The sequence below is a fragment of the Gracilinanus agilis genome, chromosome 5, assembly GCF_016433145.1.
Source record: "Gracilinanus agilis isolate LMUSP501 chromosome 5, AgileGrace, whole genome shotgun sequence".
Taxonomy (NCBI): Eukaryota; Metazoa; Chordata; class Mammalia; order Didelphimorphia; family Didelphidae; genus Gracilinanus; species Gracilinanus agilis.
Window position 1 is genome coordinate 181,693,741 of NC_058134.1, and position 23,183 is coordinate 181,716,923.

General features: G+C 33.5%; 1 protein-coding gene across 1 annotated transcript in view; it reads left to right on the forward strand.

The window, feature by feature from the left end:
• Positions 1 to 23,183, forward strand: part of ITPR2 (inositol 1,4,5-trisphosphate receptor type 2) — a 529,867-nt gene that overhangs the window by 238,894 nt on the left and 267,790 nt on the right. The window contains exons 22-25 of the mRNA XM_044679064.1: positions 1,772 to 1,901; positions 3,578 to 3,635; positions 4,750 to 4,915; positions 6,094 to 6,267. Coding sequence (XP_044534999.1) covers positions 1,772 to 1,901; positions 3,578 to 3,635; positions 4,750 to 4,915; positions 6,094 to 6,267 — 528 coding nt within the window. The remainder of the gene's footprint in view (positions 1 to 1,771; positions 1,902 to 3,577; positions 3,636 to 4,749; positions 4,916 to 6,093; positions 6,268 to 23,183) is intronic.

The window sequence follows — 23,183 nt, forward strand, 5'->3', positions numbered from 1 at the left end:
TATCCATTTTTTTCTTCCTTCTCTTGGTCATCATCTTATTGAAAGGGGTGAGAGAACAGCCCTTCTTAATCATTACTGGAAAAACTTCATGCCTACATGTTTCTCTCCTTTTCAGGCCAAAAGGGAGAGGCAGTTGAATATGCCCACAACAGTAATAATCATTTCCTATTATTTCCATATCACATGTCTTTGGTCCGGTCAGGTATTATCTCCTCAGGGACTACCCACTCTTTTTTTTTTTTTTTTTTTTTTTTTTTTTTTGTCTTCATACTTTTGGACTGGGCTGTTTCCTCTTATTGAAATGTCTCTCAGCTGCCTTTCAGCCAATTCAAATTCTAATAATACTCTAGGACATCTTTTCTGTGAACCTTTGCTTGCCTATTTTAGTCCCTACAGATCTTTTCCTTGTTTGAACTACTATTATCTTTATATCAAGATCTGTCCTCTATAGTTCAGTACTAAATTATTATCTTGTTTATCATATGTTAGATAAGGAATCTTTAATTTGAAAGCTTCTCTGTAAAATGGCAGCTAGGTGGCATAGTGCTTCACTTAGAGATAGGAGGGGTTCCATTCCTTACTGAGACACTAGCTCTGTGTCCCTGGGCAAGTCACTTAACTTCTCTTGGGCTTAGTTTTTCACATTCCTCATCTATAAAATGGGAACAATAATAGCAACTACCACACAGGATTGTTGTGAGAATAAATTGGGTTAATACATGTAAGTGCCTTGTTAATCTTTAAAGTGCTATTATAAATTTTAGCTGTTGTTTTATTATAGTGAGGGAAACTTTTATACTTCTATAGTATCTAACAAATAAGCACATAGTGTATAGAAAAACAGTATGCTACAGTGGAAAGAAAGCTTGTAGCCAGTAGAGCTGGGTTCAAATCCTACCTTGGTCACACCTGTGTGATCTTGGACAAATCTTTTAATTTTTTTCATGGTCCTCAGTTTCCTCATCTGTAAAATGTCCTTAAAGATTCTTTCCAGCTCTGACAGATCCTGTTATCCTTAATAAATACTTGTTGATTGATATTTATAGTCAACAGGTGAGTTAAAAAATTGATCTTTTGCCTAACACTAAAGTAGATAAATAAAAAATCCTAGTTGCATTCATCAATCTTGTTCTGATCCTGGACATTTTTAATGGTATGTGACATGTACCTGACAACAAAATACTCCATTTGGACTGTGAACCTAGGCTTTGACTCCCAGGTTGAGTTATAGATGCCAGATACCTAGCATCAAAGCTTGGGAGGACATGCAGATCTTTTCATAGCTTTTATAGCTGAAAGACATGGCTTTTCCGTGCATTAAAAAGGAATTTGATTCCCATCATCCTTTCTTAAGGAGAAAAGAAATCCACCAGTTATTCAGTTACCATATGTATCACTAATACTTCAAACAGATTAACTCATAATCTTCATCTGAAGAGCTTCACCAACAGGTTTGCTTTGAGAAGATACTTGGAAAGTAATTTAATACAATTATTCTTATTTCCTAGAAAAAAGCATTTAATTTTTTTGACTAATCAGGGTGTTATTTATGGAATTTGTAGAAATAAAAGTATCTCAAATCTTAATACTAATAATAGGCATTTACTAGAATGGATTGTTAACATGTTAAGTCTGCAAATTAGTTCATTTAGCATCCTGATACTTTATGTTGTTAGTCTTTTGAAATGAACTAAATAATCATATGTGTAATTAAATAAAGTGCTGAGAAATATGAAAGAAATTTATGCTGTTTTCAATCTATTTCTTATAGTTTATTCTGAGCGTTAGACTAGACTATAGGATCTCATATATGCTGTCTATCTATAAGAAAGAATTTGGAGACAATAATGAAAATCCTGAAAACTCTACTACTACTCCCCCTGACACACCACTTTCATCAGGTATTGTTTTTTATATAGATTATTCATAATCTTAAATTCTTAAGAAGAGATTTTAAAGTCCCTGACTCATTCAAAATGATAAAGAACACCAAGAGTATGTGAAATTGGATCTTGGTTTTAAAAAAGATGATTTGCAGGAGCAGCTAGATGGTTTAGTGGATTGAGTGCTAGGCCTAGAGTTGGGAGGTTTTGGTATCAAATTTGGCTTCAGACACTAGGAAGTGTGTGATTCTGGGCAAATCATTTAACCTCCACTGCCTAGCCCTTCTCACTCTTCTGCCTTGGAACCAATACATAGTATTGATTCTAAGACTGAAGGTAAGAGGTTTTTGTTTTTTTTTAAGGTGATTTGCTATTAAAACCAGGGCAAAGTATTCAATATTTCTAAGTCTCAGTTTTCACTTTGAAAAGGTAAGAGTTGAAATATTAGTCTATCTCCTGGGGATCTTCTGTGAGACAGAACAAAAAAGATGCGCATACTAGTAATTATAAACTATCTTACAAATACAGAAAACTACATAAATAAAAAGAAATCTCAGAATTCTGCTTTTTAACTTGTGGAATATATGGCATCTATAGTCAACTGGTAACAATTTAATTGAAGAATTGATCAGTTAATACAGGCTCAATGCAAGAACTGAGGTTTGTAGCATTTATATGAATCCTATATCCATCTTTTAACCATAGTCACATCTTGAACCTTGGTCTGCCTCTTCCAAAGTAAAGTCAAGAATTCAAGGAAGAAGAGGAGAAGGAAGTGTAGACAGCCAGTATAGAAAAGTGAGAGCAAAACTACTTGCTGGAATAAATATTAAAGCAAATGCCATTAGAGTCTCTACCTAAGCTTTTCTAAGCTAAGAGTTATTTCTTTGGCAGGGCACATTTTCTAAAGAATTTGCTTTTATATTTTCTCAAAGCATTGAACTGTAAAGAAATAATATTTCAAGAATAACATGGCAACATTAGCAATTGACTGACAGTTGCAATAACACTAGTATAACTATTGTTGGATACCAGATTGAACTTCTGTAGAAAGGTTTTGCAACACCTATATTCTTTTTTTGCTTCCTTACCTCTAGGGAAGTTGATTTGTCTATTGATTTCTTTTATCAAAATAGATTTAATTTATATGGAGCAAATTGTTTGTTTTGTTACTTCCATTATCCTTTTTCTCTTTTTTTAGAAATTCATAGCCTGAAATTAAGGAAAATGTGTATATTTAGAATATAATCACCTTATCATAAGTATATATATTTACCAATGTGGGGTAGGAGAGATGCTTATGGTAATTGGTTTATATTTTTAAAAGCAATGGATAAATTTTAGTAAGAGATCCTGTTTGTGGATAGAACATATAATAATATTATGCTTTCTCTTTCTAAAGAATAAGAATTCTATCTTTTTGCACATTTGCACCACTAGCAACTGGCATATAATAATATTTTCAGATAGATATTTTAAATAAAATTCATAAAAATTATAATTCAGTTTAAAATTTTGTCATCTACGAATCTTAAATATTTAATTATGTTGTGTCTCTTCTTTATATACAATTTAATAATGTTATTGGCACAGGAAAATTTTATAAATAGGAAATATTAGTAGGCAGCTTAATAATATTAAAAACAGGTTATGACTCTTGATTAGAATAAATTTTCTACCCTTTATCTTTTTAGCTATTGTTCCTGATATAGATGAAATTGCAGCCCAGGCAGAGACCATGTTTGCTGGGAGGTAAAGTTATCACTTGCTTTTTTACAATTTAATAATAGTTCTTTTTATTTAGATTGATAGTGATACTTAACACTAGTATGTTATTTTCAGGTACTTTCTTCCTTCCTTCCTTCTTTCTAGACTATCTGTTATATTCACACAATGCAATTTCTTTTCGAAAAGAAGCTACAACTTTCATATAGAGAGAAAAAGTTGAGGTGTTTTTTTTTTTCTGGCAGATGAAGAAAGAATTAGATAAACATATTCCCCCTAAATGCTTTACCTACATTTTCTCAAACAGCTACACTATAAGAAACCACTATTAAGTTCCCTTGTTGCAAAATTTGCCCTATTGAGAAAATGTTATTTTACTATATCTTTGAAATTTGAAGTTAGAAACTGGTTTCTTGTACCATTATTTCTATTTTGATATGTGATATCTACATATTTATATATTTATTTATCTCTTTTCTGCCATTTGGATTACATAGGTGTAATTCCAGAAGTATAGTGCCGTCAATTAATTCTGCTATTTTAAGTTTTTTTTTTAGAACTAAAATTCTAATGTAGTTAAAAAATTAGTATGTTTGAGTATGGGATTAATGTATTTCTTACACATATATTCCCATAAATTTTGAAATGAGATCTTTTCAGTTTCACTATGCTAAATTTTCTGTAGAAAATATATAGTTATTAGAGAGAAAAGATTATCTGAAGCCTGCATTTCCAGTGAAAGGAATTTGATTTATAATACACATTTGATCTTATTTTGTTTTTTATAATATAGTTTGGAACTGCATTGGTCTTTTCACGTTAAAGAATTTTTCTGTTATTGGAAGTTGGCATCATCTTAATATTAGAATATTAGTTCCTAGCCCAATATCTTACACATAGTGGATGCTCAGTCAGTATCTGATGATTGATTAATTTCCTGACATCAGTGTTAACTTATACCAAGAAAAAATGTTCCTCTTTTCATCTTAGTTTTCTCATCTGTGAACTGTGGGATAATAAATGCCTGTTCACCTTCTAAGCTAAGAAATAATGGTGTTAAATGAGGTAACATATTTGAAGACGTTTAAGCTCCTCAGAAATGCAAATATGAGGATCCTAAAAATTATGCTTAATTTTATAGAAAAGAAAAAAATCCAGTACAACTTGATGATGAAGGAGGAAGGACATTTTTACGAGTTCTTATTCATCTAATCATGCACGATTATCCTCCTTTACTATCAGGAGCCCTGCAGTTGTTATTTAAGCACTTCAGTCAAAGAGCAGAAGTTTTACAGGCTTTTAAACAGGTAAGTTGTATAAAACACTAGCAAATCCATTAGGAGAATCCTCATGTATTTGCTCATACTACAACATACATTTAGAGGTAGAAGGGGTCATAAGGGCTTTTGAACTCAACTTCTTCATTTTTATGAATGAATAAACAGACACAGAAGGGATATGTGACTTTTCCCAAAGTCATAGAACTAAATGCCCAAGGCAGAATTTGAGCCTAGTTTTTCCTGACTTCAGGCCCACCACTCTAAACATTATATCATGCTGTTTGCATGCCCTTCCTAGAGTCTCATTCTGCCCTTTAAGGACAGAGAGAGTTTTGCTTCACTTCAAAATGTAGTATATCACAATAAAGTTGTCTTGAAAATTAACTTTAATTGATATCTTAAATACAGGTTAGCTGTATTTAATATAGTTCCAGGACTTTGCAAGAGCATTTTCTCCTAATAAGACAGTGTTGCATAGTGGATACAGATCCAGGCTTGTTGTCAAGAAGTTGTCAAGTCTCACTTCATACACACACACACACACACACACACACACACACACACACACACACACATACACACACANACACACACACACACACACACACACACACACACACACACACACACACACAAACACACACACATGCAAGTCATTTGACCTTCGATACTCCAGGAAACTGGATAAGGAAATAAGTTTAGGAGCAGGTTCTGATCTGCTTTGTTTGGGGAACTTCCTCATAAGAAATTCCCTATGCCAATAAAATCAGAGGTTTCAGTCCAGAAAAAAAGGAGCTATGAAAGAATACTCATATTTGAGTAGAGAAGAATATTCTATTCAAATATATACTTTGAAACACCACCTAAAGATATTTTTTAAGGAGTGTATTGGTCAGATAAGTTAGAGATATGTTTTAGTAACCAGTATTTTTGTCTATAAATTTGCTTGGTGTTGCTGGCAAATGTACAAGGGATATTATAAAGAAAGAGTAAAGAGTTGTGGAAGCCTACTTAGGTTTCCAGATATTTCCAAACAGTTAATAAATGGGAAAGTAGAAAGCATTTATTAAACACTTGCCATGTGCCAAGTACTTTGCTAAGATCTGGGACTACACATGGAAAAAGAAAGACAGCCCTTGGTCTCAGGAAACTTATTGGGGAAAAATGCATAGTGAAATTAATAAATTAAATTTTTTTATTTTTAGGTACAGTTATTAGTATCTAATCAAGATGTAGACAACTACAAACAAATCAAAGCTGACCTAGATCAACTACGACTGACTGTGGAAAAATCTGAGCTGTGGGTTGAGAAGAGTAGCAGCTATGAAAATGGAGAAATGAGTGAAAGTCAAGTAAAAGGGGGAGAAGAGCCAAATGAGGTTTGTTTTAAAATTTTAGTTCATTGATAGTGTTTATTTTAGAGTAAGTTATAATTTTTGTGAGATAACTATGATAATCTGGAAAGTATTAATATTAACTGATTAAAATATGCCCTATTTTTCACTTATTCTATAATTCCCACAAATTCTAATGCAGAGATAATTTGGATAAAATATATGCTTTGATTGACTTCAGCTTTTATCCTTGATGCAGTGAGAAGAACTTCTAAGATCATCTGAGCTCAGTCATAGCTCCTTTTTGGCACTTCAGTACAAGGAATACAATCCCCCCAAAAAGTTTTTAATTGGGATTAATTCATTTGGCAAAAAAAATAGTGAAACAATCTCAGACATTTCTATGGGGATCTGGTTTTCACTCCCTGAGTAGTAGTGGTGGAGAAACAAATTCCCATAAAACCTACAATCCAAGATGAAGAGGGCATTGCACAGACCTTGACACATACCCAGGGTAAAGATTGGGAGAATTCATTCTTTCAGTGTTTGTCATTTGACTTTTTCAGTCATAACAGAAAGTCTTTTTCATTGCTCTCTTCTATCTGGTTTTTATAGTCAGCCCAAAAGCTGAGTCCTGTCTGGGAAATCATGAATCCCTACTCAAAAGAGTCCATTCCACAACAGTAAGCAGTTTTAAACCAGTTCTGTACTCTTAATAGCTCATGAAATTCTCTCCTTGTTTCATAGTTCTCAGAAACACACCAAGATGACTAGGCTCCTGTAGGGTGCTATTTTGAAGTTCATACACATGACTTCTTAGGTTCTCCTTTTTTATTTTTCCATTTTCAGAATTTTCATTTCATTCTCATGACAAAATATTCACTTAACCCAGACATCCCTCCTCAAACCTTCTAAGGCATCCCATTCTTTAATCACCTCAGCTGAGAACCTTGTTTCATATTTTACTGAAAAAATCGGAGTTGTTTTCTGAAAGCTATTTATCTCTTCCTCCTCATCTGAAATCACTCAGATGTCTCCTCCTAGTATCTCCTTGCTAAGACAAAAAACCCCTTTACATGCACAAATGATCCCATTCTATCCTATTTTCCCCAACAATTATTTAATCTTTCGAGATCTCTCACTTGTCTTCCATTTCTCCCTGTTCTCTGACTGCTTCTTGTTGCCTACAAACAGCATTCTTAGCCTCTGTATTATTGTTGAGTGAACCACCATCCTCTTGATTACTCAGCTTTGAAATCTAGAATTCATTCTTGACTCCTCACTCTTTCCGACCTCGCGTATCTTTTGCTAAGTCTTATTGTGACTTGTTATATTTCCGCACTCTTGTACCAGCATTTATGGATTCAGTAAATATATCTTAAGTTCAGAAGTATTCTGTGAAAAAATTAGTTTGTGAAATATTGCAATAGAATATGAAAAACTTGCATAAACCAAATCCACAAATTTCCTGAATCAATATCGTGTGATGAGTAGATAGTAGATGACAGAAGGGCAGGGTTCAGTATAATAATATTTCTTAATAATTAGAGGTGTACAAAAGTTGAACAAGATGTGAGTTTCTTTTCACTGAAGATCTTCACAAGTCATCTGGGTGACTACTTTTTGAGAATGTTTTAAATGAGATACATGATACTCAGTACCTTAGACTCTTTAGAAGCCATTTTAGATTTCTTCCATGAGATTCTGATTACCTAATCTATTTCCTCTTTCTGTCCCCTTGCAGCTGTATATAGCCCTTAGATAGTGGTCTTGGATAGTAAAGGAGATAGAGTTGAGCAGTAATCAAGCTCGAACCTTTTAACATAGAATAATAGACAGATTTTGAATTTCACTTTTTTGTCTTAATGTCTCTTTTCTCTATTTTCTCATCACCTAAGTTGTTATTGATGAATAGGAAGGAATGAGACAGTGGTAGATGGAAAGCTAAGAACTCAGGAGTTCCTAGGATCCAGCTGAGTAGGCCTTTTTAACAGTTGTTCCATGCCTACCTGCCAGCCATCTCTACTGTTTAATGTATATGAATTAAACAGTGTGTAACCATAAAGACAATATGGTGAATAATTAATAGAACTAAAATTCATTCATCCTAATGATTGAAGATCTTGTATACAGCTATGTTTCTTGCCATTAGTTACTAGATTAAATTGGTTATTACTTTAAATCTTCACTGGAAACACTTTAGAATTTTATTACTTCTTAAAAAGTATTTCAGAATTCATAAATAGATCAATATCTGAAATGGAGATTTCTAGCTGACAAATCAAAAAGAAGAATTTTGGTAAGATAAGATCTAAATGGATAAAGGGAGATATAAGTAAGTTAGAACAGGGAACATATTACTTATCAGATTTATGGCTAGGAGAAGAATTTATGAATAAACAAGAAATAGAAAGCACTAAGAAATGTAAAATAGATAATTCTGAATACATTAAATTAAAAAAGCTTAGTACAAATAAAATGAATGTAGCCAAGATTAGATGGAAAGCAGTAAGTTAGAGAAAAAAAATTTATAGATAGTTTCTTGGATAAAAGTCACATATTTAAAATACATAGAGGTCTTTGTCAAATATATAAGGTTATGAGCCATTCCCCAATTGATAAATGATCAAAAGATATAAATAGACAGTTTTTAAGCGACTCCGACACATTATCTCACACCTATCAGATTGGCTAAAATGGTAAAAGGACAAAAAAGACAAATATTGGAAGGGATGTGGAAAAATGGGAACACTAATACACTGTTAGTTAAACTGTGAATGCATCCAACCACATCAGAGAGCAATCTTGAATTATGCTCCATTATGAAATCAAAGAATTATAAAACTGTATACTTTTTGACCCAGTATTAAATTTATTTCCTAAAGTGATCATGGAAAAAGGAGAAGAACCTGTATATCCTAAAATATTTACAACAGCTTTTTTTGTGGTGGTAAAGAATTAGAAATTAAAGGGATGCCCATCAATTGCAGGATGGCTAAATACGCTCTTGTATATGATTGTGATGGAATATTACTGTGCTTTAAGAAATGACGTGCAGATTAATTTTGCAAAAAACATGGAAATATCTGCATGAAATTATGAAGAGTGAAATGAGAAAAACCAGGAAAACATATAGCAACAGAAATATTATTTGAAAAATGATTTGCTTATGTTTACCTCCAGAGAAAAAAATTGATAAATAGAAATAAGCAAGATATAGTTTTATATATACATATCTTTTTACCAAATGATGCCTTCTTTATGAGGGTAAAGGAGGGAGTTAAATCAGTATTTTAATGTCACAAACAAATTAATTTTTTTTTAAAGAAAGGGAAGCAGGAAAAAAAGGTAAAGAAATAATACAAATAAAAAAACTTTAAAAAAGAATTGTTTGAAATTCTTTTTTAGGGATAATTATTTCATGTATAATTTATGATTTTTTATATGATGTTCTGCTTTGTTCTTTAAGTACTTTTTTCTTCCCTCAAATAATTTATTAGCTATATTAGACAAGCCTCTTAGCAGGTCTGTCTCAGTTTCCTCATCTATAAAATAGGATTAATAATAACCCCTTATCTCCAAGGGTTGTTATGAGGATAGTTAACCCCCTATCTCCAAGGGTTGTTATGAGGAGAGTATGAGATATTATTTGTAAAGTAATTTGCAAAGCTTAAAGCAGTATATAAATGCTTGCTATCATCATTGTCATTATATTGTCTCCATCAATTTTTCTGAAAGAAAGTAAAGAATTTGTTGTATCAGAGTTTGACTGTCACAGCTGTTGTTTCTTCACCAAAAATTGTTGTTATGAGAATCTAAAGAAGATTGCAATTTCAAATGATGGATGTGCATTTGGAATAGATATTCACCTAAGGGCTAATGTGATCTTGTTTTCGTATAAATTTCTTATGACTAATAAGGAAAACACAAAAATGCCTTCAAGGAACAGCTTCACAATAGAAAGATTGTCTAAGCTCTCGTGTAGCATATGAAGGTATTTTAAAGAGTATTTCTTAACCAATTTTTAATAGCAACCCATTTAATACATTTTGGTGCAACAAAGCCTTACAGAGACAGGATTTCTCTGATTTAAAACCTATCTGTGAAAAAAAGAATTTTCTTTATAGTGTTCTCATTCTATTGAAATGAATTTAAAATAATTCATTTTCTATGTTATTTGTGTGTATACTTTATTTCCTTGCCATTTTAAATAAACTCTTTTATTAAGAAAGCTCAGTGGCATATAACATGAAGAAGAGTTGACGCCTTCTAAAGATCTGGAGGGGAAAACTTGAGACTCACAAATGCTATTAAATCTTTTATTTTGCTTTCTTTATTTTGTTTTTGTTCATTTACCTGTCTCTACTCTCTACACAAGCAGGAGCAAGATCACTGGACATCAGTCAGTCAATATACATTAAGTGCCTAGTGCATACCAGGCACTGTGTTAAGTGCTAGAGATACAAAAAGAGGTAATGTGTTCAAGGAGCTTACAATCTAATGGAGAAGACAGTTTGCAAACAAATTTTCACAAAGCATATACACAGGATAAGTAGGAAATTTATTACAGTTATAGTTTAGTTTGATATTTTATACTTAGAATTTGAATATTATTACAGATTTTTATATCACTACATAAAAAGCTTTAAGTCAAGTCCTTTATAGATAGTAACTCATTTGATTCTCACAACATCACCTCTAGTAAGATATTTATCTCAATTTTGCAAATGAGGAGTCAGCCAGAATAGAAGGAAAGTTTTGTAGTGGGGGATAGAAGTGTCTATCCTGACTCTTACTAAAATCTCTACCTTGGTGACCATATCCTCTTTGGCCCTCTTATTTCTTCTTCTGTATGGGCTGGATGTCCTCTAAATTATAATACTTATTGATAATCTAGGAAAAGAATTTATATAACTTTGATCTTTGAACTTATTTTTGATAAAAGAGTATACATACATTATATCTATCAATGTCAATAGGCAAAGTAAGGTTTTGTAGCCCAATTGTATCAACTTTTTTAGATACTTAGATCTAAAAATAATAAATTCTAGGCCATGTAAGCATAAAATCAGAGGATTGCTACTTAAAAAACCATGTGTTCTTATAAATTAAAGAAAGCATTTCAAAGTCTTAAAAAATGTCATGCAGCTAGAGAAACAAATTTATAGCCTGTCATGAGATTGATCACCATTTAGTCTCCAAACCAAACAAGTTTTCAATTTAATCAATGAAATTTTTTTCCATTAAAATGAATATTCTTTTGGTTTCAAAATGGAAATTTATGGGAAAATACTATTCACTTAGTTCATTCAAGAACAAATGTGTTCTATACTGTTAGGCACTAGGAAAGACAGACATTTTTGCAAATCTTTGTCCTCAATGAACTACCAGTCTAATAAAAGAACTTTATTAATTCATACAAATTTAAATAAGTGATCATTTATTAAATGCAAGACACTGTGGTAGGTGCTGGGAAATGAGGACAGACACAGACCAACCTGCCTTTCAAGCAGGAGTGAGTGGTAGAAATATATATACACATATAACTACAATACAAAGAGAAATGTGGAATTGACCATTTCTGGGCTTTAGAGAGCTTTTCCCATAAAGCTGTGTCTAGTGAAATTAGGTAAATAGGTCTGTATGCACCATTCTAGTGGAAAGGCAGTTATATTTTTGTGAATATAATGAATATAAGAAGGGATTCCTTCAAGAGAATACAAAATCAACTTCCTCTTCTAGCAAATACTAGATGGGTGACCCTGGCTAAGTCATTTGATCTCTTAGTACTTTAAATAACCCTCTAGGACTATGATCTGCTGTCCTGCATGAGTGGGAGGAATTTTCTCACTTGAAGTTATAACAATAAAATATCAGCAATAAAATTACAGGTCTAATTATTGTTTTGCCTTTATTTGATGTTGGAGATGCTTCATGAACTATTGTTTATTTTGCATTAGAATATGGAAATGGATTTTTATTTCAGAAACTTTTTTATTAGACATATTTTGTAAGATTAAGATGATATTAATTGATATTGTTTCTGTCTCAGTTTCAGTCCTTACATAGAGCATTCCTGAATCTTAAGAAAAATGTAGTCTGCTTTTTGTATAAGTTTTTGCCACCTAACAAGACAGCTGATGTCCAGTAAATAACATAATTCTCCATCTTCAGTATGATTTCATTGCCCCTGCAGAAAGTCATGATAGATGCCATCTGTCATTGACATGGGCATTGTGCAAAGATGGCAGGGACCCTGTACCCCTTAACTCAGGCAGGCTGTGAACAGGGAAATTCCCTTCTCCCTTCCTGTCCTGGTGACTTCCCTGGCAAAGACCATTATCCTTGGAGGTCCTTTTAGTTGAGATAGACAAAAGAGATACACCTCTGGGCCACACCTTGATAGCCCAAGCCCTGAGGGGCTCAGACAGACCCTCCACCCACTGAATGCCTGAGTGCTAGAAGTCAAGTGTACACTCTTATAAAGGATACAAAAACCCCTGAACTGGGGCATCCGGGGAGCAACCCCCGATAATTGCTCCACTCATGCTGCCATGCCATGTCTTGGTGGGCAACCCTCCACCCCACTGGGGTGTCCCACTCATGCTGTCTTGCTGACCATTAATCCTATCTTACTAATAAATCAATCTTTTTACTCTTAAGCTAAGTTTGGAGTCCTCTCATTCTTGAGAAAGGTTTCCTTCCCTAACCCAGGGGTTCACCATTTGTACCCCTACTCCCCTATAACATCATGAAGGTATATCTAGGCATGATATGTATCCAGGTGTCTCCAGTCTTCAGTAGTTTGATTATTTAAGTAAAACCACTTCCCTGGGATTTTTATGGGTTTAATAAACATTTATAAAATTAATTTTTAATATAATACAGGTCATCTTCTTTATTGATCGTCCCTCTCACATTAATGAATATTTCATATGGTTTATCCATGAGAGGCAGCGTGTCATAGTGACTAGAAAGTCAGGAAGTTGCTAGTCAGTCGTTTTTCAGTTATGTTCAACTCCTTGTGACCCATTTTGGGATTTTCTTGACAAAGATACTGCTAGAGTTTTCCATGTGCTTCTCTAGCTTATTTAACAGATAAGAAAATCAAGGCAAATAGGGTTAAGTGACTTGCCCAGGATCAAATAGCTTGTAAGTGTCCGTAGCTAGATTTAGACTCAGGAAGACCAGGGTTCAAGTATTCCCTCTAATGCACTGACTGTTCTGACCCTGAGTTAATCATGTAAATTCTCAATGCTCCAGGCAAATCCTTAAGAGTATAAAATGTAGAAGAAGTGCTGATCTCCCTCGTGAAGGAAGTTGCTTTATCTGAGAAAGGGACAGGGTTAAACATATCTTTGAAATGGCAAGTACAATCCCTTTTCCCTATGGATTTGCTGTATCATACTGCAAGGCAGTTAAAATATCACTTCCTTTATGAAGCCTTTCTTGACTTATCCTTAGTCCCTTCATTAAATTTTCCTAAATCACTTTGGTCTCTACCTACTTGAAAGGTAGGCAACTCCCTAGCCAACTGAGTTTTTTTTTTTTTTCTTTCTCTAGGAATTTAAACTTCTTGAAGTCCGAGACTGTTTTTTTTTACTTTGTGTCACAAAAGCCTATCATGATATAGATGATTAATATACTTTGTCATGTTATAGATGCTTAATTAATATTTGTCAAATTAGTGAATTACAAACTTGTTTTGAGAGATGATTCATGTTTATATATAGCACTTCAAGGTTTAAAACTGCTCTTTAACTTATCATCTGGTTCATAGTAATATAAATAGGCAGCATTATGCTAGGTTTTATGGTGGATAAAAGAACATTAAGACATGCTCCTTATTCTGAAGACCTTAGAGCATATTGAATGAGATAGAACTAATCTACAAGATGATCAAATTTGAATCCAGGTCCTCCTGACTTCAGGTGTGTCACTCTAAACACCGAGCAACCTAGCTGCTTCTTAATATACTTTTAATGGAACATAGAATTCATCCAACCACCTGTCAACTTGGGAAAACACAAAACTACCAAAGTAGTCATAAAAACCAGGTCTTTTATCAGGATAGAGATAGGTCTAGAATAATCCATGCTACACAGAACCAATCAAGTCAAAACCCTGGGGCTCTGGGGACAGCATCTCTGGGAGGATCAACCATACTAGAAGATTTTCCAAAGAATAATAGAACTCGAGGATCCATTATACTCTCTGGAGAACTCAGGACATCAAACCTACACTGAGGGGTTGGAAGCAGGCTTGGGAAAGAGGCTATAGCCTGGGACTATGGTACCTGGGAGTGGATACTAAAAGGATGGTTCCTGCACAGGTGTTGGTCTTGGGAAGGGGTCTGATACAATGGGGAAAACTTCTAAGACTAAAAGGGTACTTAACATTTGCTTTGGCCTACTAGCTCTAAACTGGGGTCATCAAGTACTTTTAAAGTCCATTGTTCAGTCTGAAACAGTGAATCTGGGACTTCCCTCAGGTTGAATTCTCTTGGGACAGGGGGAAATTAGGGGCTTCCAAAAAACCCAGTTGACACACCTAGAAAAGTATTTGGAATTAATTTAGAAAAAATACTAAACTATTCTACCTTTTAATCCCTTACTTCTGTTGTTGGGTATTTATTTCAAGATCAAAAATAGAAAGATCCATTGAGTTCAGTAATATTCCTAGCATCATTTTTTGGTAGTAGCTTAAACCTGGAAACAAAATGTCTGCCAGTCAGAAAATGGCTAAAGAAACTATGGATATATAAATATATTATAATATTACTACACTATACTGAATAATTAATATGATCAATTTAGAAAAACACATAGGAAGACCAGAATGAACTAATTTAGAGTGAAGTAAGCAGAACCAGAATAATAGTTTGATTCACACAAGAGTATAAATGAAAACATTAAAAGTCAGCTGAATTTAGATTAAGTGCATTGATCACTATTGGTTCAATTAACTTGGAAAAATCACAGAACTTCTAAAGTAGTTAGAAAAACCAAGTCTTTATTTAGGAGAGGGATAGATCCAATGATGGGCCACTACACAGAGCCTAGAGCCAAAGACTCCAGAGGGCCTACACCTACACCCTGGGGACTCTGGGAACTAATCCCTGGGAGGATCACCAAGGTAGAGATACTCTGAAGAACAATAGAACTTGGGGAACTTATATACCTTTTGGGGAACTAAGGTACAAGGAAGTAGGATTGATTGACATTACTATGGTACAAGGAAATGAGAGGTTCAGCCTATACTGACTGGATACAAACAGGTTTGGAAAAGAAACCTTAGCCAGAGGTTGGAGTATCAGGGAGAGGCTGATACTTTACAATGGATACAAAAGGGAAGCTGGACTTCCTGGGAGAGGGCTTTGACACAATGGGAGAAACCACTGAGACAAAAGAGTACTTCACTTTTGATTAGGTCTGGGACTATTAAGTACCTTAAAGTCTATAGCTAAATCTGAAACTTCCCTCGAGGTGAATTCTCACCCAACCCTACAAATTTGGGGGCTCCAGATTTCAAGATGATAGTTCTAAAGGATAGATGATGAAATACTCTTGTTTCCTCTTAATTTTATGAGTTGGGCTATGGTTGTCAAATGTATCTATAGACAGTTTTGCTTGACTATTTTTCTTTAATACGAAGGAAGACTTTTTATTGTGTTTTTATTTTTGGAGGTTTGGGGGAAGAGCCATATGAAGAAATAACAATGGTGAAAAAATCTCCAAAGTTTATCAAAGAAACTTAAAAAAAAATAAGATGGGAAGAGTCTATACTTGGAATGGTGGGCAGTAAGAAAGAAAATAGATTAATGAGTGAGAGAGGTAACATGATAGAAATGATTTTTTAGTATTAATTAGATTAATTAAATTAATCAGGCAATGGTATTTAATAATAGAGTGGAGAGACTAGTTAGGTTGCTCTTTTGTGAATTCATGTAAGAGATGCCAGTGACCTACACCAGGGCTTGGCAATTGGAATAAAGAGAAAGGAGTAAACCAAAGCAATATTGAAAAGGAAAACATTATTTAGTAACAGATGGTGTATAGCAACCGAATTATATAGAGATGAGCCAAAAATGACTTTTAATTCATAAATGACAAAATAATTTTCATTGACCAATGATCCACTAGTAAAGGGTAACTGTAGGTATTTGCCAACAAGAAAAAATATCTCACATCTATGGAACAAATAGGAGCAGGCTTTATGCATACTAACAGAGCTACACAAATAATAATCTTTTGTTTTGTTAGGAACCATTGCAGAGTCACCATACCCCCAAACACTATTGACATTGTTTTTAAACATAATGGTCAAGCTTTGTGCTTGCCTAGAAACCAAAGGGCTACAGAAAGAATTAGTGTAATTCCTTATTTCATCCCTAAGGAAAACATTTCCAATAATATAAAAACTGATTTGTTCTCAGTGGTCAGCTTAGAGGGGAAAAAAAGGTAAGGGTGAAAGTATATCCATTGATTGATTTCTTTAAATCCTGGAGGTTCTGGTTTGAAATTCAGGGTCACATCATCATGATGTTGTACTTGATCTGCCCTTTATAAGGAAGGAGAAAGGAAGTGACTGTTAACAGGTCTGCAGCAACCCCAGCTTCTATATTACCTGCTATATTTATAGTATTTCTCTTTATTAAACTGATTTTTCAAGGCATCATGAGATTATACTAGTGCTTCTTTCAGATTAAAAGATTTGAAACTCAAAAGCTAGTGGGTGACAAATGGATATTGTACTAGAGCCACAGAGGACAATTACTAATTTATCAAGTTGGAATACTTGTCAACTTCTTAATGGAAAAAGGGGAGAGTAACTCCAGAAATCTTGTTTCAGTGGTTTGTCATTATGGTTCAAATCTATTCATTCAGCACAGTTTTATGAAGAAAAAAATAGACTGATTTTATTCAAATCACTGCTGGCAAGAGAAATCATCTGCTCTTATTTTTGCTGAAGTAGAGCAGTGGAAAGATCCCTTCATCTCTAGAGGCAGGACTTGGGTTCAGGTTCAGTTCTCACTTCTGTTACTTTCTAATAATATGACCTTGGGCAAATCATTTACCTTCTGTGAACCTCAGTGTCCTTGCCTATAAGATGAAGGAGACAGACCTAATGACCTGATAGTCACTCGAGACTATATCAGTAGGACAAAAGTGCCCTCCTTTTGCAGCTCTCTTCCAGCTGCCAGTACCTTCTTTTGGTCTACTATCTATTTTATATGAATTTCATAAATATCTAATTACTGACATGTTCCCCCCACCCTCATTATAATGGAGACTTCCTGACGTTACGCACTATTTGGGCCTTTCTGTGTATCCCTGGTGCTTATCAAAGTGTCTGGAACATATTAAGTGCTTAATAGATACTTTTTTTGGGGGGGGGGACAAAAATAATTTCATTTTATTTGAGGGTTAGCTTATAAAGAAAGTACTAAATTAGACAAAGTAACTTCTCTGAGTAGGTGCCATGTTATTGGTTAAAAATGAATGGTATACTGCATATAGAAAATGCATGATTTCTCTCCTGAAAAAGAGAATTTAAAACAAAAAAGTATTTCAGATATCTGCCTATCCTATTCTTTAATTTGCCATCTTTGAACTGACTGACTAAAGAGAAAATTAAAAGGCAGGCAGATTTTTCCAGAAAAGTCTTGAAATCTGTTTTTTTTTTTTTTTCATTTTTTTTCCCCCTCATATCACTAGCTTTTCTACACAGTGAAAAATAGAGTTCGCATTGACCTTGCCTATTTAACTCTCTCTTAATTTTACTTTTGACTTATTAGGATGCCAGAAAAATATAACTCATCACCAGTAAATACATTTCTAGGTTGAACTTGTTTGAACTGGCCAGTGATGGACATTATACAAGTGGCACATAAAAGAGCCTTATCCATAGTTTCCTGAAGTGCTTTCTTTTATTCTATTGTGTACTTTCTGATTTAGTCTTTGATTATTACACCTCCGTCCAAATTTATCCATACCCATGTAGACTACAATCATGGTATTATGTAGTCTAAACTAATGGCGTACAAAGTTGATACATAGTAATTAATCATTTTGTTTGAAAAATTCATGCAGAATAAGATATATGTTCTCACATATGCCAGGGAAGTTGTGGTAGATTATTGGACATATATATATGTATATACACACATATCTACATGTATATTTGTGTATACACACATACACACACAAACACACACAAAGCATCAATAAAACATTTTAAAAGATACCCAGAATTAAAAAATTTTTAAGTGCAGAAGATATAAACAAATAGAGCAGTTTTATCTCTACTTAATTAAATTATATATGCAAACATACACAACTGGATAAAAGTTCATGGTTTCTTCTATAAATCTTTGTATATTATAATGTTTATGTTTGTTAATTATTAAACTCACAATAAGAATAAAATTTAATTTAAAAATAGCACAAAGTAACTTGTAGTTTCTGAATAAATGGTGCAGGCTAAACTTATAAAGAAAAGTTCAACCTTTTAAAAGGAGTTAACTTGTTTAAACAGTACTTAAATTCCTTGTTAATCAAGTCACTTTTTGGGATCTCAGTAGCCTTGTTTGTAAAAGGAAAATGTGGGGAGGAATTTGACCACATGATCTTCAAGGTTGCTTCCAGCTCTGACATCTTGTGATTCTGTCTTCAGACTCTTAGGATAATGGCTCTAATAGTGATGCTATTCTGGACTAGAACTGCCCATACATATAAGTAATTAGACTTTTACATTAGCACTGAGAGATGATATGTAGGATAATATGGTTATCCTCCAACCAATTCCAACTTACCATTAATAACTGAATGTAGCTCCTAATTGGGCTCATATATATCAAAACTTATCAAGCTGGCCTCTTGGTAACACATGTTTTAGCTTATGAACTTTTTATATAATTCCCTAAATAGCTGATTCTTATATAACATAATAGGAAATAAATACAAGTTTAATTGATCTCAATCACAGCTTGATTCATATTTGAATCATGAACTCATCCAGATAATAGCAGCTGATATCTTATGTCTATGTTACCTAGAATCATGCTCTGAAGGAAATTAGGGACTCATAGTTGCAGAATAAAGGCATATAATGCAGGCACTGGTGTCAACACAGAGACAGGATGTCAGTCCAATCTACGTTAACTTAATTCGGTTCAGCAAATGTTTATTGAATGTACCAAGGACCATGGCAGGTGTCAAGGTTACAAAGACAAAAATGAAGCTGTCCCTGCCATCAAAGGAGATAGGCCAGTTTGACTTCACTGAAGAGTGTGTAAAGGATAGTAATAAGATGTAATATTTAATTCAGTTCAGGCATCTTGAATTATTTTCTAGGAATTAAGGTGAATTGTTCCTATGTCTCCTCAAAGACAACTTTATTATCTTTATGGCTGTTTGCATACTTATTAATTTTTATCCTCTTTATTTGAAGTCATTTTTTTTCTTTCTTTTCTCATGAAGATTAGCATTTTCTACACTTTTTCATTTCTGGAATATATTGCAAAGTTTTTTATTTTCCTAAATCTTATCAGAGACCACTTCTATTAAAACAAAGATAGCTTTTCTTCATTTCTTTATCAGATAAATGAACTTAAATATATTTGCTAAACCTTTGTTAATCTTTTAAAAATCTTTTTTTCCTGAAAGTTGATAGATGCCAGATATATCTCCTCTCTAGACCAGGATTTAACAGCCTGTGTAGATATGTTAATTTATCACCTCCAATTTCTCCAACAATCTGTTTTTTTTTTTAAATCAATTTCTTGTTTTCTAGAAAAAAGTATGCTTTTGATATTTGCCATTCATCTGTATAAGCTGAAAGGGGAAATTCAATTAATTTTTTCAATTTTGACTTTCATAAATTCATCCTGTCATCACACATACACACATACTCCAGTTGTTTCACTCATTGATCTCATATTCTTTTTGTTTGTAAATAGTTCTATTCATCCTAGCGAATTGGGCTGTTGTCATCTATGTATTCCCCATATTGATTTTGTTTATGAATGCATTTTTAAACTCTTAATTTTGTTTTGTAACTTCTTATGATTGAATATAATGCTTAGTATTTTTCAGGATCCACCTTTTATTTTTCCTGACTCGTAAACTAGTGGCCCTATTAGTAATGCTATTTTGGTAAAACATTGAAGAAAAACTTCATTGAGTTCACATAGCATAAAAACTGTATTTTCTTCATCCTTCAGTTCTCTCCAGGATTTCCAAATATGTATACTAATACTCCTAGAAATATTTGAGTTTAAGGTTCTCATATAATCAATCAATATTTAATTAATATTTATTTATTAAGTGCCTACTATTTACCCTGCTCTCATGGAGCTCACAATCTAGTATGGGAGACAAGATACAAACAATTATGTGCACATAAGTTATAAACAGGATAAACTAGAGATAATCAACAGATGTAAGGCACTAGCTTATGGTAAGGAAATTCAAGAAAGGCTTTTAGTAGAATGTAGAATTTTAAATGGCCCTTGAAGGAAGGCAGGGAAGCCATAAGGTGGAGATGAGGAAGGAGAACATACTTTTCATAGGGAACAACCAATGAAAATCTAGGAGTTGGGACATGGAGTGTTTCCCTTTGAGGAATAGGAAGTGAGGCCAATGTCAATGGATTGCAGAGTAGTGGGGGTAGCCCAGAGAGAGTATAAGGTATTACTAGATTAGATAGATGGAAGAAGGGAAATAACCCTACTGCCTCAGAGAAATATTTCAGGGAAATGTATAGATTAGTACATTTAGTGTGATAGAAAGAGTATTGACTTCAGAGCCCAGACTACCTGATTTAAAATTTTTCTTTTCCCACTTACTGTCAGTGTGATTTTTGTCATTCCCTTGCCCTGCCTCATCTGTGAAATGTAGAGATTGGATCTGATGGTCTTTGAGATCCCTTACATACAGCAATGATCCTTTGATTTCCAAGAGGAACTATTTCCATTGATCTCTTGTAGGCAGTACACAGCCATAATGAAAGTATAAAGATAAGATTTTGTAATCTTATGATTATAATCCTAATCTCACAATTTTATTGTCTCAGTCACAGAAAGGCTTAGAGAAATTGGTGATATAGAGCAGAGGAGTCACCATCTAGAATCAGATTAAAATGTGATTGTGAAATATTTAACAATATAAATAAAAATGTAATAAAATGTAAATTACATTACATTTTAAAATAAGTCAGTATGTACAGGATTAATAACTTCGTTTCTATTTGAGTCTGACACCACTGATGTAGAAGATACTGGGTCGGGGAGGAGTATTTAATTCTAGATGAAAAAAACTTTGACAGCGAGGAAAGTATCTTTAACAGTTTAAACAAGAATTTTCAATCTCTCTTGTAGTAGGTTCAATATTAAATAAGATTTTTTTGACCCTACATATCTTTGTTGCCTTTATTCTTGCTTCCTCTTCATTTTTGTTTCCTACCTTGAAATAGTAAGGATAGTTTATAATTATAAGATTATAAATTATTTTACACACTTCAATTTGTTTGAATTCTGTCTATAATCTTTTACATTTTCATCAAATCTTAGTACTAGAAAGCTAGAGGGGATATTGGAGATCATTTGGTCAAATAACTGATTTTATAGCTGAGGAAGCTGAGACAGAAGCTGGTGTGACCCAGATTACATAGCTAGTTTATGGCAAAGTAGGAACTAGAGCATTGTTTTCTAACTCTGCTATTCTGTCATTACTTCTCTTTGAAGTAGGGTTAATTTTTCTTTTGGTGTAAATTGCAAAGCAATTTATGTTTTTTCACCTTTTGTGATTCTTTTCAATAGCCTTCTCTAAGTCGTCCACTGAGGATCTAGCTGACATACTGGAGACCTCCCTCTTGGTCTTGTAACATGCCATGGATATGAGTTCAGTACTAGGGTTGTCTTGTCTGTTAGAAAAAGAATGGCAGATAAGGTCAGAAAGGCAGATAGGGAAGTTTGGATTTTGCTTCCCAAGCAGGATGGGAGCTACTGCAGCTTTCTTTTTGGGCAAAAAATATCATTAGATCTGTGCTTGAAGAATATTAAATTGGCTATATTATGTGGGATGAATAGTTGGAATTGCATGCATCATTTTTCATCTTCATATTTTCAGTGCTTTGGATAATATCTTCTTGCACACAGCAGGCACTTACTGAATGTAAAAATTGAATTACACTGCAGGCAAAGAAATAAGTTAGGAGACTATTGCCTGTCAAGGTGACAGATAAATAAAGCCTGAACTAGCTTGGTAGTAGTAAGAATGGTAAGGGAGGGTGAAATTAAAGATATTAGTGATTTTTGACTTACTACTATTACCTTACTAAAGAGACTCAATCAAAATGGTTTTAGTGGCAGGGATTGTTTTCTAATTATATTTACTTTTTCATGGAAAAAATGCCTTGAAGCAAATAATCTTTTGATAAATTTACTCATGTAATTACAAATACTTGATAGCTCTCTGAGTGTTGTTTTTTTTTTTTTTAACAATACTTTGTTTCTCAAGGTGACTTAGACTGTGAATAATTCTATTTTGGCTATAATACAAAACTGAGATTCTCATAAGTGTAATAAGGACTCAAGGACATTTTATTTTATGTTTTAATCAATATTTTATTTGATAATCTGCTAAGCTCCAGACTCAGACCAGGTTTAATCCTGACTGTTAAAAGAGGAGTGTTGTGCTTTCTTGTGATTTCTGGTTAATTGTACCCCTATCCCAAAGCAAAATTCTGAGGAATATCTCTAAAATAAAGCTCAGTTCTGCTCATGTATTGGGTCTTCCCAAAGCGACTGAGAGAGTACCTTTTAGAAAAGTATTCAGTGTACAAAGTTGTCATTAGGCATAGGACGACTATTAATTTCTACCACCACAAAATAAATAATAAACACAAATGACTTAGATGTGTACATTAAACACCAAACAATAATATATTTCCTGTATTCT